Source organism: Pseudonaja textilis, chromosome 1 (assembly GCF_049901715.1).
Source record: "Pseudonaja textilis isolate UNSWEBS1 chromosome 1, rPseTex1.2, whole genome shotgun sequence".
Lineage (NCBI taxonomy): Eukaryota > Metazoa > Chordata > Lepidosauria > Squamata > Elapidae > Pseudonaja > Pseudonaja textilis.
The window spans coordinates 154,214,097-154,231,160 of NC_141990.1; the positions used below are offsets into that span (position 1 = coordinate 154,214,097).

At 37.9% G+C, this 17,064-nt stretch overlaps 1 protein-coding gene across 4 annotated transcripts in view; it reads right to left on the reverse strand.

The window, feature by feature from the left end:
• EHBP1 (EH domain binding protein 1) overlaps positions 1 to 17,064 on the reverse strand; it is a 257,453-nt gene that overhangs the window by 239,520 nt on the left and 869 nt on the right. For all 4 annotated transcript variants that reach the window (XM_026712825.2, XM_026712823.2, XM_087919329.1 and 1 more), the window contains exon 2: positions 15,938 to 16,352. In XM_026712825.2, coding sequence (XP_026568610.1) covers positions 15,938 to 16,041 — 104 coding nt within the window. In that variant the 5' untranslated portion in view covers positions 16,042 to 16,352. The remainder of the gene's footprint in view (positions 1 to 15,937; positions 16,353 to 17,064) is intronic.

Below are 17,064 nucleotides of genomic sequence, written 5' to 3' on the forward strand. Positions count from 1 at the left end.
ATTAGGACCAATCTAAATGTTCAAAGCTGTCAAGCTGTCAAGAATTTTTCATCATGCCAGAAAGCAGAAGGACTGCTGTAGCAACTTTTCAGATTAATATATGTTAATAAAAGGCATAGGCTTTCATGAGGCCGTAACTCATTTCAGCTTTGGATGATTCGACTTTGCCTAAGCCTTTTAATAACATTTGTTTGCCTGTAAAAGTGCTTACAAGACTCCACCTTATTTTGGCTACCACAGTTTAACCCAAATCTCCTCCTATAATAGCATCATGCTAGGTGGCAGACATAAAAAGCAGGGAACAGCATTAGGAGTATGAAACAAATGCATTTCTTTTAATATCTTAATTACAAGAATGAATGGAAGGAATCTCTTACAGTCATTTAGATAAGTAACTTAATAGAGATAAGCCAGCTACTTGGTGGATGATGGGTAACTATGTGACCCTCCACTTAATTGGATGAGCATGAACAACTTAAGGCATGAGCCTGCATTACTTCCCTCAAGTTTCCAAGACTCATGGGTCTTGGAAACACACTACAGACAAACCATTAATCTCTTTATTTAATTTGCTTCAGATCTGAGACAAGCATGAGTACCACAAATTAAATTATTCACTAATACCACACTTTTCATTATGCCAAAAAAAGGAGATATAGATTCACCCATCACCCAGATCCCCATTCTTTAATATGGTTTTGAAGGCTTATTGGCAGGGTATCTATAGGGAAGATGTGAAAAAAGTCAATATGGTAGCTACAACCATGTGACTGAAGGCCCACCCCCTTCCAAGGCATTGTGAGGGACCCAAAAAAGGCTGGGGGTTCAATCACATGGTTGGAGCCACCATCTTGGTGAGCTGTGGCGGTATAGTGTTTAGAAAGCATTATTGCAGGCTAATTCTACTTATTGCCAGGGGTTCAATCCTCACCAGCTCAAGGTTGACTTACTTTCCATCCTTCCGAGATTGGGGGCAATGAGGACCCAGATTGTTGGGGGCAATATACTGACTCTGTAAACCGCTTAGAGAGGGCTGTAAAGCACGACGAAACGGTATGTAAGTCTAAGTGCTATTGCTATCTTGTCTTTTTTGACCCGCCTTCCTGTGAATAAAAAACTCTGTTTTGGATTGGCTAGATTGTCTAGAAGAACTGAGTGTTGACATATTATTATGCTAACTTAAGGGAAACAGAAAAATTTCCACTTCCACAGGAAATTTTGTTCTGGACAGTGTTTATATTCCTACATACAAAAAACACACTGTACCTTAACTCTAAAATGTAATGAACCATGTAGTCATTAACCAATCGTACTGTATCCCAGGGAGCTTTACTTGTGAGTAACCTTATCTTAACACATCACTGAAAAACTACGCCATGTGCTAACCACTCCCCCTCCTATCCAATTTTAATGGCACTTTGTGGCAGTGCCACATATGGATATCCTGCTAAATTACAGCTTAACCTGACATAAATAAACTACAGTGAGGATTCAGGCTTGCATGTGCCCCCACACCTCCTCTCACAATGCTACAAAACAACAAAGCATTTGTTGTTTTTTCATGTTGCGACTCAGCCATCATAAAAGTAAGCAAGCAAGCGATAGAGTATCTCACCCTCAGGAAAAAAAAAGACACATCTCAAACAGCTGCAACTCCAATTAGTGACAAGTGGCAGGAAAGGAAAAGGGGATGGAACAGAAAAACAGGAGGGCTCAATCAAGTTCCCAGTGCTCCATAGGCAAAAGCATAAGATGAGGGACTGTTAGCCAGCTTCTTAAGTCATTCTACCCTGGTGGTTTGAGAGGAGGAGGAAAAGTGATATAAAACACAATCCATTTCCCCAGAAGAACTGAAATCGGAGGCTGGATTTTTAGTGGAAGCCAGACTTCCACTAGGAAGTAGGCCAGATAAACCAGAAGGCAAGATAAAGCAAAGGATGTTAATACTATGTCACTGTGGAACTGAATTTGCAGTTATTCATTTCTCCTTGCACATTTGTTTGCTTGCTTTGCCCAGGCTACAAGGTGGTCACTGCTATCAGGTTTAGAGGAATGTCTTTGCTGCCTTGGAAAAGTCCAAAGGATTGGACCAGAATGCCAAAAGCCCACACCTCCTGACCCATCTGCACTTTTGGATATGCCCAGTCCTTGTTTCAAAAGCAAGGCCCCCAAAGGGCTGGTGCTGCCTCTGTCTGGAGTAAGGCAGCCTTTCTCTGTTCATTTTCACCTCAAGAAAGAAAGTCCCCTGAAACGCAGCTCCTGAAAATATTGGGATGGAGGGCACTTACCAGGATTAGACTTATTCATTTTATAAGGTTTGCAAATAACCCCAATGATGAAGGAGGTTAATTCAAGAATATGGGAGTCCTTCTAACAAGCCACGCAAGGGTAGAGAATATCCAGTGTGCCCCCTCTTCCTATCGTGCTCATTACAAATGCTGGACTGGAATTTATGATGCTTCCTTCATTAGCGACATAAAATTCCAGTGGCATTTTAGCAATTGGGGGGTTCTGCCATTCCCATTATATGTCACCCATCTTGCTATCAAGCGACTCCAGGCCGCTTACCACATGATAAAATATCAGCTCGAGCACCTCACAGGGCTGTTGTAAGAAAAAAAAAGAGGAGGAAGGAATGAGTTGGTTATAAAAAGTAATAAAGGCAGGATAAAAACCTAATAAATAAAATATTAAAACAATAAATACAGCATTAGAATGAACAGAAAATGAGCTAAGATAGAGGCCAGTATACAACAGGATGAAGGTGGGATTTTCTATTTGCCTCTCTGTGTATATATATTTATTTGCTTATTTTTATCCCACCTTTATTATTTTTGCATAACTCAAAGTGGCAAACATATCCAACATACCTTCCTCCTCCTATTTTCCCCACAACAATTACCATGAGGTGAGTTGAACTGAGAGAGAGAGAGCAACTGGCCCAAAGTTATCCAGCAAGCTTTCATAGCTAAGGCAGGACTTGAACTCACAGTCTCTCGCTTTCTAGCCTAGTGCCTTAACCACTAGACCAGGGGTCACCAACCTTTTGGACCTCAGGGACCACCAAACTCATAATTTTAAATCCCAGGGACCACTAACCGGTTCTGTGGGCGTGATCTAATTTGTGGGTGTGGCTTGATGGTCATGTGACTGGCTGGGCATGGCTTGTATGTAAATATTATAAATATTTATATAAATATTGAATTTTTTATAAAAAAAGAGCAACTTTTACACAAAATCAGGCAAAGCAGGCAGGCAGATTGAGTTGCTCACAGAATCACAGATTCACTCAGAGATCTATCTATCTGCTAGCTCAGACTGTCACATAAAATTTGCTAGCAAGCAAACTCACAAAATTAACTCAGAACACACCATGTATGTAAATATTGATTTTTTTTATTAAAAAAGAGCAACTTTTACCCCAAAGCAGGCAGGCAGATTTAGTTGCTCAAAGAATCATTCAGTGATCTATCTATCTGCCATCAGCTAGCTCAGTCTCTCAAATTTGCTTGCCGTGAGTCTGCGCTGAATAACAGAACCTTCAGTCCTAAGGGAGGTTGGCTGTGCTTAAAAGCAGAGCCGAAGATCTAAAGACTAGCTAGAAAGCAATAAATCCAACCATTTCCTGCTTCCTAGCTAATTTAAATCTCCCAGCACAGCAGAACAGATGATGGTTGGAAAAAAGAAAAATAGCAATTTTAGCAGGCAAGTTTGCTGAGTAAGGAGTGAGTGGCGGGGACAGTGGTGGGATTCAATTTTTTTGACTATCAGTTCTGTGGGAGTGGCTTGGTGGGCATGGCAAGGGAAGGATACTGTAAAATCTCCAGTCAGAGGTGGTATTTGCAGGTTCTCCAAATTACTCAAAATTTCTGCTACCGGTTCTCCAGAACTGGTCAGAACCTGCTGAATACCATCTCTGGGCGGGGAGCGTTTCTGTGGGCCATGTGGGCCTTGTGTTTCTGCACAGCCTGGATTAATTGCTTTCAGGGGTTGCTCTGGGGGTGAGATTTCTCTGCGGCTCACCAAAATTTTTTCACAGCCCACCGGTTGGCAACTGCTGCGCTAGCCCAAACTGGCATATACTATATTAGGGGTCGGCAACTCGTGGCTCTGGAGTCGCATGTGGCTCTTTCATCCCTCTGCTGTGGCTCCCTGTCGTGCCAGGAGAGGAGCTTCTGGTTAGGGGGGGAAGGGAAAAAACAGCGCATCAGGAGGAAACTCTATGGTGGGGGAACTGGACTTCCGGTCAGCTCCAGAATTGAATGGAGAGCTCCCGATTAGGACCTGTGTGGCTCGCTGACTGTTTAAGGTTGCCGACCCCTGTACTATATATATGTATGCGATCTGCAGCTAAACAGCATATAATGGGAGCTCTTTGTAGTGACCTGAACAGATTACTAGAACTACTATGCAAATCAAAACTGTCTTTAAAAAGTCTAGCTGTCCGCCAGGTGAATAGCCTGGTTGGACATTCATTGTGGAAAGCCAACTAATACGAACACAGCTTTTATCTGTCGATTTTCCCAGGCTACCATCCACACTCAGCAATGCAACCATATTTTTGTCCAGAAATGGCCTGTTTTAGCAAAAAAAAAAGGTGGCTCAATCTGATGTGACAACTTGTGGTCCTCCAGATTTTGCTGAAATATACTATTCCCTAGTATTGGCCACTATGGACTGAGCACCTAGAATTGTCTTTGTCAACATCTGGAGAGCAATAGGTTTTCTACCTGCAATTACTTGTATAATGTTATCATCATGATTAAGAACAAGAGTCTATCAGATTCTTGTAGAACTTGTCACTCACTTAGCCACATCTAATGCTAAAGCCTTTCAACCACCTGTAAGTAAAACCTACAGTACCTTTTTTTAAAGTACTTTTTACAACTATCACAATTAGTAGAAAAGTATAGAAGTTATTTGCTCTGGAATATGAAATTGCTGTTAAATCCACAAGAATTGTATTTACAAAATAATCAAAGTTAAACCTAGAACTATAGAACACCTAATGAGAAGGAAGGACTCACTGGAGAAGAGCCTAGTGCTGGGAATAATTGAGGGCAAAAGAAGAAGGGGACAACAGAGAATGAGGTGGCTGGATGGAGTCACTGAAGCAATCAGTATGAGCTTATATGGACTCCAGGGGATGGTAGAGGATAGGAAGGCCTAGAGGAACGTTGTCCATGGGGTCACGATGGGTCGGACATGACTTCTCAGCTAACAATAACAACAACAAACCAAATATTATCAAGTATTTTATGGTTTATTAAAACACAGCACTTAAAATAAACCTCAGGCATTGGTTGAGAAAAAAACTTCAACCTTGCTTGAATAATTATCTCTATATAAAGAAAGCTTATAACAGAAGCAAAGAAGCAACTTTTCAGTAATGGAATTTCTTTTAGTAAGCAAATACATTCTGTAGTTTACATTAATAGTTTTAAAACTATACAAACATATTTTTATTAATACACTCCAACCCAGTAACCATAGTTTTAAAAACGGAAATAAATCTGTTTTATGTAACTCTTTTCAAGAAAAGCATAATTGTACAACTGAATAATGGCCAATATATTCTTTTTTGCCATCCACAATCATCAGTTAACAGAAATAATGCCCAAACTACAATACAAACTATTAGGAAGCAAGAGTAGCAAGTTATTAGAACTACAAATTTCTATACCCACTTAACTAGAAATAAGCCCCACTGAATTCAATGGGATTTTCTCCTGCCTCTGTATGTATTGGATTACATACAAATCTTTTGATCCTCTGAAGTACCTAATACACCCTCCCTAGCAAATTTCTTTTTATAAATTAACATTGTGGAATCAACCTTTTTGTAAATTTACGAGAACCATATCAGCTTTCCATCTTTATTATTAAACCTGGTTATCTCTTACTTCCTGTGTCTTGTCTGCTCCCTCTCTGTGAACTGCAGAACAGTGTTTCCCAGATATTTTGAACCTGGAACAATTCCCCCCAAGTTTGATTCTACTTTCCAGGTCAAAGCCCGTTCAAAGAAAAACAGGCATGTATATATGTGTGAATGCATCTGTGTGCAGCTAGATAGATAAATGAATGTAAGCATAGGAGAGTGAGAGTGGAGCACTGAGTGTCATTGTAAGGAACTCAGTGGGAACTGAAACGGAGAGTTAATTTTTCCAGCATCTCAGCCTGCTCTGTTCCAAGATATTCCATTGCATTTGTTCCAATTTTCCATTCCAACCCGCCAACAGTCAGCATTCCATTGCCACTAAGCATGCTCAGTCATAACTGGGCTTTTGGAAAGTTTCCCTTATATTTTTCTTCCTAATATTTTTTGTCCTTCTGCATACCTTAGTGCTCCTCCACAGCATGTGGATGCCTCTCTTCTTTTCATGGTATTCAGTCTCATTCTGAATAGAGATATTTGGAAGAGGCAGGTTTATTTCATTTATTTGTCAAATTTATATAACTGCCCATCTCATAAAACAAATGACTCGGGTCACTTTCAGTGCTTAAACAAGAACTAGATGAACAAGAAATTAAAATCTTCCACTATCTTGATCTTTTTCCAGTTAAACAGATTTCCTGATAAGATTCACAAGGCAGACAGAGAAGCCTTTGCCGTTCCCTTGCCCTGGTTTGCTTTCTCAAATTGCTTTAGTACTCTGTCAAGCAAGCAGAATAAAGCCATTGAAGAACTTTTCCATAGGGCTCAAGATGAACAGAGAGTTAACAACTAGATCAAAAGTAGCTTTAATTCCAGACCAAGAGTCAAACATTAATTTGAGTCATTGAAAAACTAAGTTCCAGGAGAGAACTGCATTTCCCCAATTTTAAACAGGGACACACAGACACCACAGTCCTCTCCACACATTGTGCTACAACTACCATTTAATATACAGTATTTGAGTTTGAGAACTGATGCAAAGCAAAATAAAATATGGGAATGATAAAGGCTTATAAATGCAGTTCTGATAGGGAGAAAACTCACTCTCCATCACTGCTAACTACTTATATGGCACCATTCTTATAATACAACCATTTATTTTCAGAAAGCCACTAAATAACCTCAAGTATGTATTTAAAATCCACAAACTGAGGTTTCCTTCATAAGTAATTAACTGTCCTTGCATGATCAAGGACAAACAAAATTTTCAATGTCAAATGATTGTGGTTTGTCAGCTAAACAATCACTGCAAAATATATAAAGGCCTTTAAATGGGCCTAAGAGCTGAGTTAACTGATATAAGGGAATGAATGAATGGGCAGAATTTCTGGTTCCTAGAACAGTTTTTTTTTTAAAGTAGAGTAAACATTATATTAAATATACCCTATATTCAGAGAGGATTGTTTCAGAATTGTGTTGCTTGTGTTTAATGCCTAATAGAGGTGCTGACTTATTATTGCCATTATGTTAATCAATCATATTAGTTCAACTGCTAAATCTGCTCTTAGCCAATGTACCACAGAACAATAAAATATGTTCTATGGAGCCCTTGGCTGTGATAAAGTCTGAAGTTTATGTGTGCTTAACTCCCATTACGTCCTCCTGATCTAATGGTGCATAACTGTATGCCGAGGTTGTGCTGGATCTTGTGGGAGAAGTGGTGACAGGAAAATGACTACAAACAAAGAAATGCATTACGACTAAGCGTTACTTTATTGAAAGCACAAATACTGCCAGAAAGCATCGAAAGAATCACTTACTGCACCTACTACACTTCTCAGTGGTGTTTCCTTTTCACTCATTCCTCCACCCAACCTTTCATCGGCTTCTTTGAGAGATGAGTTACAGGCATCAAACAAAGCTAGATGAAAATGGCAAGCAAAACCGTAATGACGGCTCTTCAAAAAAGCATGAGGAAGGGGAGGCATTCTTGTCTGATAGGGAAAAATAAGAGGAACGGCTTTTCAGTACAGCTCAGCTAGACTTGCAAATCTCAGTGCAAATCAAAAGTAAAAATCTATTATTTATGAAATATTAGTTACATTTCCCAACAACTGGTCTCAATATAGATAACAAATACTTTAAGATACGAAATACTGGCTTTCCAAAACAACAGCTAGAGGTCCAATTCCCTCTACGCCCAATTCATCCCTCTCTGCAAACCAAATATGGGAACCTACTACAAGCTGCATAATCAAGTTATTTTCCAATTGCACAAAAGCCTAAGCTAATTGCAGGTTTTCAAATGTGGAAAAATAAAGATTAAAACCAAGAACTAATAAAAAGTGATACAATTCACTAATGGCAGATGCAAAAAAAGCTTTTTAAGTATCCTATATTGCACCCATGATGTAGCAAGTTACATATAAATGAGTTTTCAGACAAATTCTTTAAAGTATCATGAGCAAAGGCACTTCCTCCAATGTTTCTCCTTTATTTGTCACAGCTTTTCCCCTTTCTAAAGCTGAAGCTATATAACTTCACTAGTGATATTGTTGGGCAGTGGGTGGGGTAGAGACTGATCTTCTGAACACAGTTATCTAGTGCATACCACAAAGGCTTACATCTTAAAATTAGTTTCTGGTAGGCTTTCAGTCCCTCCTTTTCCTTTCCTTCATAAAAGCCTCTCAAGAGGATTTGAAGGCCTCCGCTACTCAAACTGTGAAAATTGCAGTTGATTCTAAATTATTTTTTTCTTCCCTCATCATGGAAAAATCTGTTGCATTTCATCTTATACGGTCTGGGAGACGGAACACAGACTTAAGACTTATGGAACACAAAAAGTTTTAGAGTAATGGTATACGAAGAAACATTTCTCTGTGAATATCCTTACGTTCCTTGATCACAAGTCTCAAGTCAATCTATTTCATTTTAGATTAATTATCTTCTGCAACCTTCACAAAGATTGTAATTACAAGATTTCCCAGTCCCAATTTATGTGGATGATAGCATTCCTGTCATAAGATGGGTCTTACCAGTAAGCCAAATTAAGGAGTTGACCTCTCGGTTGCAAAATGCCTCTGAGTAAATTCACTTAACTCAAACCATACATAAGGCCTGCAATCTTTAACCAACCAAGATAACTTAAGGAATTCAATATGAGATCAAATTGAAGGAATTACTGTGCCAAAGAGGAAAATAACTTTAGCTTGTAAAAGAAGGGATTTGATGGTGAGAACAGGATATCTGTGACAGCAATCAAGCTTAAATGATTTTGACACTGTGCTAGAAAGATGATTGGAGCCAAGTCTCTGGTGGTGTTAAATTAATTTTAAGGCAGGACAAGATTGGATAAGTAGGGAAAAGACTACAAGATATTTTCATTATATTATTAGCAACCATCCTTAGAACTATAACTGTACAATTTAAAGTTTAGAATTGCAAAACATGAGATACTGCGACAATGCACAAGACTATTTTAACTTGGCTTATTTTAGTCTTTATTACTACCCTAGATATTACTGTTAACCCTGTTAGCCTTGAGAACCTGTTGTTTGGCTAAAAGGAGGTTCACTGATATTTCTATTCTGTCAAGAAACAAGCTTAAGTACACATAGCATTTCAGTATATAATAAAATATATCATTTACTGTTTTAATGGAGCCTGCGAAAACTACACCACTTATTAGAGAAAAGAAAATAGAAGCCAAAAAGCTTTCAGATGGTAACAGCACCTTCAATCAAGTATACATTATATAGAAATATGACATTCTGAAAGAAACATCTCTAGTTTTCACTATACAGGAGAAATGATACAATTTATGCCAAGTTAAAGCAGAAAATACATTCCAATGGAGGCAGATATGTTTGCCAATGTATTTGAAAAATGGGGGAATTAGGGAAGTAACACCCACTTAGCAAGGAATTTCTTTGTCTCTAGGAATGCCTTAGATGCATTGTCTTCTTCCAAGTGGGTGAAATATGGCAGAACCATCTGATGAGACTGAATGTATTAAGTGCTCAACCATACAATCTGAAGAGGTTTTCTCAAAATAACAGCCAATGTCTCTGAAAGCTTGAATTTTATGTTCTTGAAATCTAAGAGGCAAGAAATCCCAGATGCAAAAAATTCAGAGCATCTGCAACAAACAAGAGAGACACCAGATCCAATCACTGAAATTAATACATGCAGTGTATCAATCGGTAAAAAACTCAAAGTAAACCAATAATTCTGCATGCACATTTTCTTTCCCCAGCACTTATCCGGTTTATGTCTTTAAAATTACATAGCACAACTCCCTAGTCACCTCCTACTTTCTTCATTCTCACTGTTTACTGATCCTATGAATTAACACACACTGTGGATACGTATAATAAGCTGTATGCAACTCCTAACCCAATATTTTCATCCCCAGGAAATTTCTCAATGGCATTGCTCAACTTCAGTGGCAAGATCCGCCATTTGGGGGTTAACGAGAGCGCCTCCATTTCTTTTGATCTAAAGTATCACCTGGTTTTGATTTTTTTGTTTTCAAATTCATAGAAATACAAAGATCTAATTCACTTATTTGGCAGGTTAATCCCTTCCACCCAAAATTATTTTTTAAAAAAAATTACTTCATTTTTGGTAATTTCATCGTTACTATGATTCACTTAGTAATTCTATGATTCACTTAACCACATGATTCACTTAATAACTGCAGTGAATTCCTTAACAACCATGGCAAAAAATCAAATTTTTTACTACTGAATCATCGGAACTGGAAAGGAAATGGAAGGGAAGGTTTGGGGGAAAGGAGAAAAAAAAGGAGGATATGGGTTGGGAATTCTGCCCACAAACATTTCTGAAACAATAGCGAACTAAAAAAAAAAAAGACTCATCATCAGTAAAATGCAGCTTATTCAGTAATCTAAATGTTCTATACAAGCAGTTTAGATTAAATTGTAGCACAGGTTCATGATCAGCCTCTGATATTCTATATTACAGCTTGAGGCAAGCAACACTGCTCCTCATTATGCCATATGCCAAGGTAGTGGATTCCAATGCCAATAATGGAACACCCTCAACATGACCAAAAGGCAACATCTTAAGGGATGCAGAAAAACTTAATGGTGTACGCAAGTATATATATAAACTTGTATACATGCCAGTAGATGGTTTCTTTTAACAACTCATTTATCCCCATCTCTTCCCAGGCACCTATAACTTGAGGTTTTTACTTTGCCTAATGAGAGGACCAATCATGCAAAGAAATATGCAAAAGCATCTGTTTGCAGATCTCAATTAAATTTTAAAAATCAGGAGTTCATTTCAACTTATGTATATCATTTGAAGCTGGATTGAAATTTCAGTTGGGGGAAAGCCATCATAAATAGTGGGAGTTCGCAATTGTCCTCTTCTTCTAGAACAGAGTGTCAAACGCATGTCTTCATGGTGGCATTGCATGACGTATAGGAATATTTTTCCCTTTTGCTAAATTGGGAATTGCCGTGGCCAGCACATGACATATCCATCCCACGGGCTGGGAGTTTAACAGCCCTGTTCTAGAAGATAAACTGCAACAGAAAAAAATGGACATAGAAAGAAAGAAGTGAAAGAAACTGTAGTGAAAATAGCATGGACATAATGAAGCAAGATTAATATTCCTACAAAATAAATAAAAAAGGGATAAGAAGGATGTAGAAACTAGTTGTAACAGATTGAAAAACATAATGTTTCAAAATGCCAAAGAAGCATGTGGAGTTACGCTTGGTCATTCTTGATGGAATGATGAAATCGAAGAAGCTATGGATAGGAAAAATAGATTCATTTAAGAAGGATCTTGTACAATGTGAATGGAGAGAAAATATAGCTGCAAAAGAGGTAACCAAAAAACATTTAAAAAAATAGTTAGCATCAAATTAGTGATTTTGGTGGAAATAAAACAATTTGGAAATGAGCGAAGAGAGCTAAATACAGAGGCTTGATAAAAAGTACAAAATGCTGGAAAGAGTACTTTAGAGATTTGTAACGGCATCATAGCAATTCACCAAAGAGTATAATCAATATTAATGCTACAAATGCTAGTGACAAAGAACAATGATGAAAAAAAAGTAACAAATCTAATAATACTAAAAAAAATGGTAAGGCTACAATTGTAGATGATGTAACTGGGAGACTATAGATGTAGTTTAATCATAATTTAATCACAGATGGAAGTGGTTGATATTTTTGTTCCCCTACACACTGGGAAAAGCGGGAATTGGGAAGGCAAGGCAAGAACCAAGGGTTTGTATGTCCCAGGAGAACTGTTAATTTAAAAATGAATGGAATGTCTATTTTCAAGGCCAGAAAAAGCATGGCCAACAGTCAGGTCTGATGAAAATGCTTACGATTCAAACCATGGGTTTGACATATGTACTGAGAGGCAATCTATGATGTCTGTGTTTAGCTATTGGCAGCTCTTGTTAATAACTTCTTTCTTAATTTTTTTTCTTTTCTGCAACAAAGCAACTTAGTTGAGTCTGTGAAGCTGCTGTAGCAAAGTTACTGGATGTGGGGTTGAGTTTCTGGAGAAGATAGATTTATTTAGGTCATCTCATCTTAGGTTTCCTCTTTGGGGAAGGCTAGGATTCAGAAATCCACTGGAAACATGTCACCAGCACTTTGCTGGAATAGTATGCCTACTTCATGTGGCCCAGTGGGTTGGAAATAATCCACCTCAAACCAAATGTGACTCTCGAGAACTTTGAGGAAACTATTCATAAGTTTTACTAACTCCTGCAGGTTAAGCCTCAATGCCTTTGCAAAGGAAAGCTACTATATTGCAGAGTCATAAAACACAGTGGTATAACAACATGCAACTGACAATATATCCATAAAAAAGCAAATAAAGATCAACCTTCACTCTGGGACTATTTCAGCTGTTTTTAATAGTTACCAAAAGAAAGCATTTTAGAAAACTCTAAAATAGAAGTAGAAAAGGAAGAGAGAAAATTCTTCCCTTATGATAGATAAGTGAAGCTCTGCCCAGAGCTTATCTGTTTCGAGAGGAAAAATAGTAAAGAAGTAAAACAGAAGAGCAGGTTCCTATTAACACCATATAGGCCAGGCATGTTAAACTGGCGGGCCACGCCCAGATGCGTCACATGCAAGCCACGCCCACCCCAGCTCCACGAAAGGGAAAAGCATCACAAAACGTCACGTGACGGCAACGTGACACAGTAAGTTTGACATCCCTGATATAGGCTGTGACATTTCATTGTTACCAAAAAAAAAACCCACTTCATTTTTTGTAACAATATTCAAAAGGGCAATTCAAAAAAATGGAGCATCACTCTCAGGAATAAAATAGCCTTTTTCAAACAGGCATGTCAAATTTCAGGACATTTAATATCAAGTTTCATTCCTGATAGCGATGCTCCATTTGTTTCCACTCATGTATGTGCATCAGCTCTTCTGAATAAGCTTTTCTCAGAATCCATTTCCCCCTCAAGAGTACTATTGTTGGTAATGTTGACTTATAAAAGGCCTATTATTCCTCCAAAAAGGCACTGTATTGTTGGAATGTTAGAACATTAGCATATTAAAATAAGAACATGTTAGCCAGATTTTTTTGTAATCAAAAGTATGCTTACAATATTGTCCAACGGCATACTTCCTAATTGTTACTCTTTTTGTCACTTAAAAGTATTTTATTTCTCACATTTTTTGCGAGGTAAGCCAGGTTTGTTTCCTTTATGATACCAATTAAGGCAATAGTTAAGTTACGAAGTCTAAGCTGTGCATCATAAATAAAATAAACACCAAAACACTATAAGGAAAGTAGCTATTTGTAACCAAAATATGATCATTCACAGTTTAGCAGAGAACCATTCTTTGTGGAGGGAAATTGGTTACCATTATTACTTTAATGTATATGAAACTTTTTAATTATAATACTTCCAATTCTTAAGAGAGCTGAGGAGATTCAAGATAGTGTTTATGTTAGCAACCTAATCCTACAGAGCTAAACATACCTAAAACCATTTATATCAATGGACTTAGATATCTAAGTAGAACCAGACTGAACATTTTCTAAAGGGTTTTCTATAAAGCCACTAAATGCTGCAGAAAAACCTTATATTTAATGCATGTGCTGAAAAAGGACACTCACACAATGGCCAAACTGCTCTTGGATGAGGTTTGTCACAATAAGACAGGCTATAATCTGGATTTTCATCAGGTACAATAAGAATTTATCATTGTAGGAAATGTATATGTATGTTAAACTTGATTTAATTGGGCCTGTCAGCCTCATAATAAACTTGAGACACAATATTTGCTGCAACCATAGTACCACAGGCGTAATCAAGTGGTTCAAATCAGTGAGATGCATTTCTAACAAAAAAAAGTATAATATCCACATTGGTTTATCAGAGAAATGTTATGAAACAGTTAAGGATTTTAAACTACTATACCAAAAATTACAATGCGAAATTCAGGTCCTGAACTCTGTAATTGGATCTTAGTTGTAAGACTGTTTGGGAAAAACTTTTGAGATAAAGATTGGTACTGAACTCTAAGAAAAAGAAAGCTGCAACCTTACCCCCAGGCCAAATATTTTAATTAATAAGAGAACTATTTTCTGCATAGAACAGGTCAGCACCTTGCTTTGTACAGTAGAAGAAACTTCCTTTTCTCACAAAGTGGAACAAACAGGATATTTGAGAACAGTTCTGAGAATTCATACTATGGTAACTTATTCAAGTAGAAAAAAGGGAGAAATTTTGTGGAAAAGAACACATATACACAGAATATAGCAAAAAGCAAGTTATCTGACATTCTTTTAGTTAGCTTGACTTAATACCTCCATGGCTTAATACCTATAAAATAATTAAAACTTCACCCATGGAATTTTGGGAACTTGTTGAAGTGTAAAAGCTCAATGAAGATTCCGTTTCAGATGGAGGTCTTTGATGTAGTTTTTGTAAACTGCATTATTTAGGAAATTCATGGTCTACCCCTCAAACCTTAAGCATGTATCACAGTAAGATATGTACTCATATCCTGAGAAAATACATTTGTCTATGATTATATAGTTAGCTAGCTTTTCCCCAAATCAGATCAGGCTACAAATAATTCAAACTTAGAAGCCCTCAAGATTATATTGGGGGAAGGTCAGGTAAACCATTAATTTTTAGATTCAAATCACCCCATTAAAAAAAAGCAGGATAAAATCTAATAATGATCTGTAACACTGGAATAATAATGTCAGGTTGGTATAAACTTAATGTAATTCATGCAGAAGTTATATTGAACAATTTAAAATACCACCAAAATACAATTAAGTATCTTGCCCATGTAGTAAACTGTAGAGCCAGGAACTAAAAACTAATCAGTCCATTATACACAGGATCTATTCTGAAGAAGAGTCACAAATCTGTTCACTAAAGACAAGGAGAGTAGAGTACACAGATATAAAGTTTGTCCAAGAGATTGGTTTTTTTTAAAAAAAAATCTGATTCAGTTGCATGATAGGTTTCTGCCTTCTTTTTCCTATGAAGAAAAGCAGAAGACACACTGAAAGTCCACTTGGCAAGAATGAAACCAGGCATCTGAGACTAGGGGTCATGAAGCTGATTATTCAGGACAAGCCAGCCAAACTGTATTTTAGTAGGGGAAGATTGCTCGAATCCTTGTCTGACTAAGGAAATAACTTAAGAGAATTCTCAAGGCCAGGTCTTGACTTTTTCTCTTCCCCACTGGAATGGAAAAAGAAATATGTTTTGACCAAAGACAGAAATACACAGTGTGATAAATTGCATTCTTAGCCTCTGGCAGATACCAGCTATCTAGTTTGTGGGGCTGGCAATAGCCTGTTGTGATAACATATTAAAACAAAGAAAACTTACTGCATTGCAAGAAAAATGCACAAAGCTAATGAGTACTTGATATGATGATTCTCTATCAGCAAACCTAACAAAAGAGGAGTAATTATTCTCCAATTGCCTATTGTCAAACTGGAGAGGAAATGATACAGCAGAAGAAGCTACAGTGATCCTTAGGCATCAGCAGTTCATTTCAACTGAAGACACTCCTTACCATTTCTTGGTGCATTCAACCATCAGTTCCTGATAAGAGGCCACAAACTGGAACTTGGATGCATGTTTCCCAACACGCTGCAGTCTTTTCCATACTGAAGCCATGCTGCAGAAGAATCAGCACACTTGAAGGCTCAACAGGAATAAGAAGGCTCAAGCTGAGCAAGGCAGTATAACTGTTTATGCTGAACAATGTGCCCAGAAGTCTAACAAAAATAACAGACAAGTAAAAGGCCGCAAAGATGCTCAGGATTCATGGTTTGGATATCCCTTTCTCAGGATAAATCCTGTCTTAAGTGAATGGCACATTATTGGCTGGGGGCATCATGATTTGAAACAAGAAAGAAACTGTAGAAAAGTCCCTTATGAAGTCGTCATGTCTCTTCATGGGTTCCAATGAGTTTCAGATCATGAAACTAGAAAAGAAAACAGAATTGCAATTCTATAAGCAATGTTTTATGCCCCTCACATTGCAATCACACATCTCTTCCCTTTCCAAAACCTGAAAGAAGGGGAAAAAATGCAGAAGCAATTTCAAGAATGTTAGCCACGAGTCAGTCTGGAAATAAACCAATCAGGGTTTTTTTTATCAGCATTCTCATCTTCCAAAACAGCATTATATTCACTCTCCCTCCCTCCCTCCCCCCCCCTCACACACACACAAAAGAATATATATTTAAAGGAGCAGGTCAGGACCACTCTCCAGCATCTTTGGGAAGCAGTGCTGGGTTAAGGCACTGCCAGCAGAACACCCAAAGGGAGATGTGAGAAGTTCTTTGTCTCCATGCTGATGACAAAAAGGTGTAACAGTTGTCTCCTCCCCAGCCTTTCTTCCTAGGGGAATTTGTACATAAAGGAGAAATAAGAGGGCAAGGATGCTCTTGCAGTGTTTATATTGGTTGTGTGTACATGAGGGTAGAGGTAAGGGTGTTTGCTGAGTTTCAGCTGCTTAAGGAGAGTAATTCCCCTTTTCATTTTGTAGGGCACAATTCTTACTCCACCATGCTTTCTTTCCAGCCAAGAACATAAGAGTTGGGAGGGTGAAAGAAGGACAATTTTTATTATTTTATTTTCATGCCTTCTGGCTGAAGAAATAGTGGGCAATGGGCGCAGAGAAGGGGGTAATGA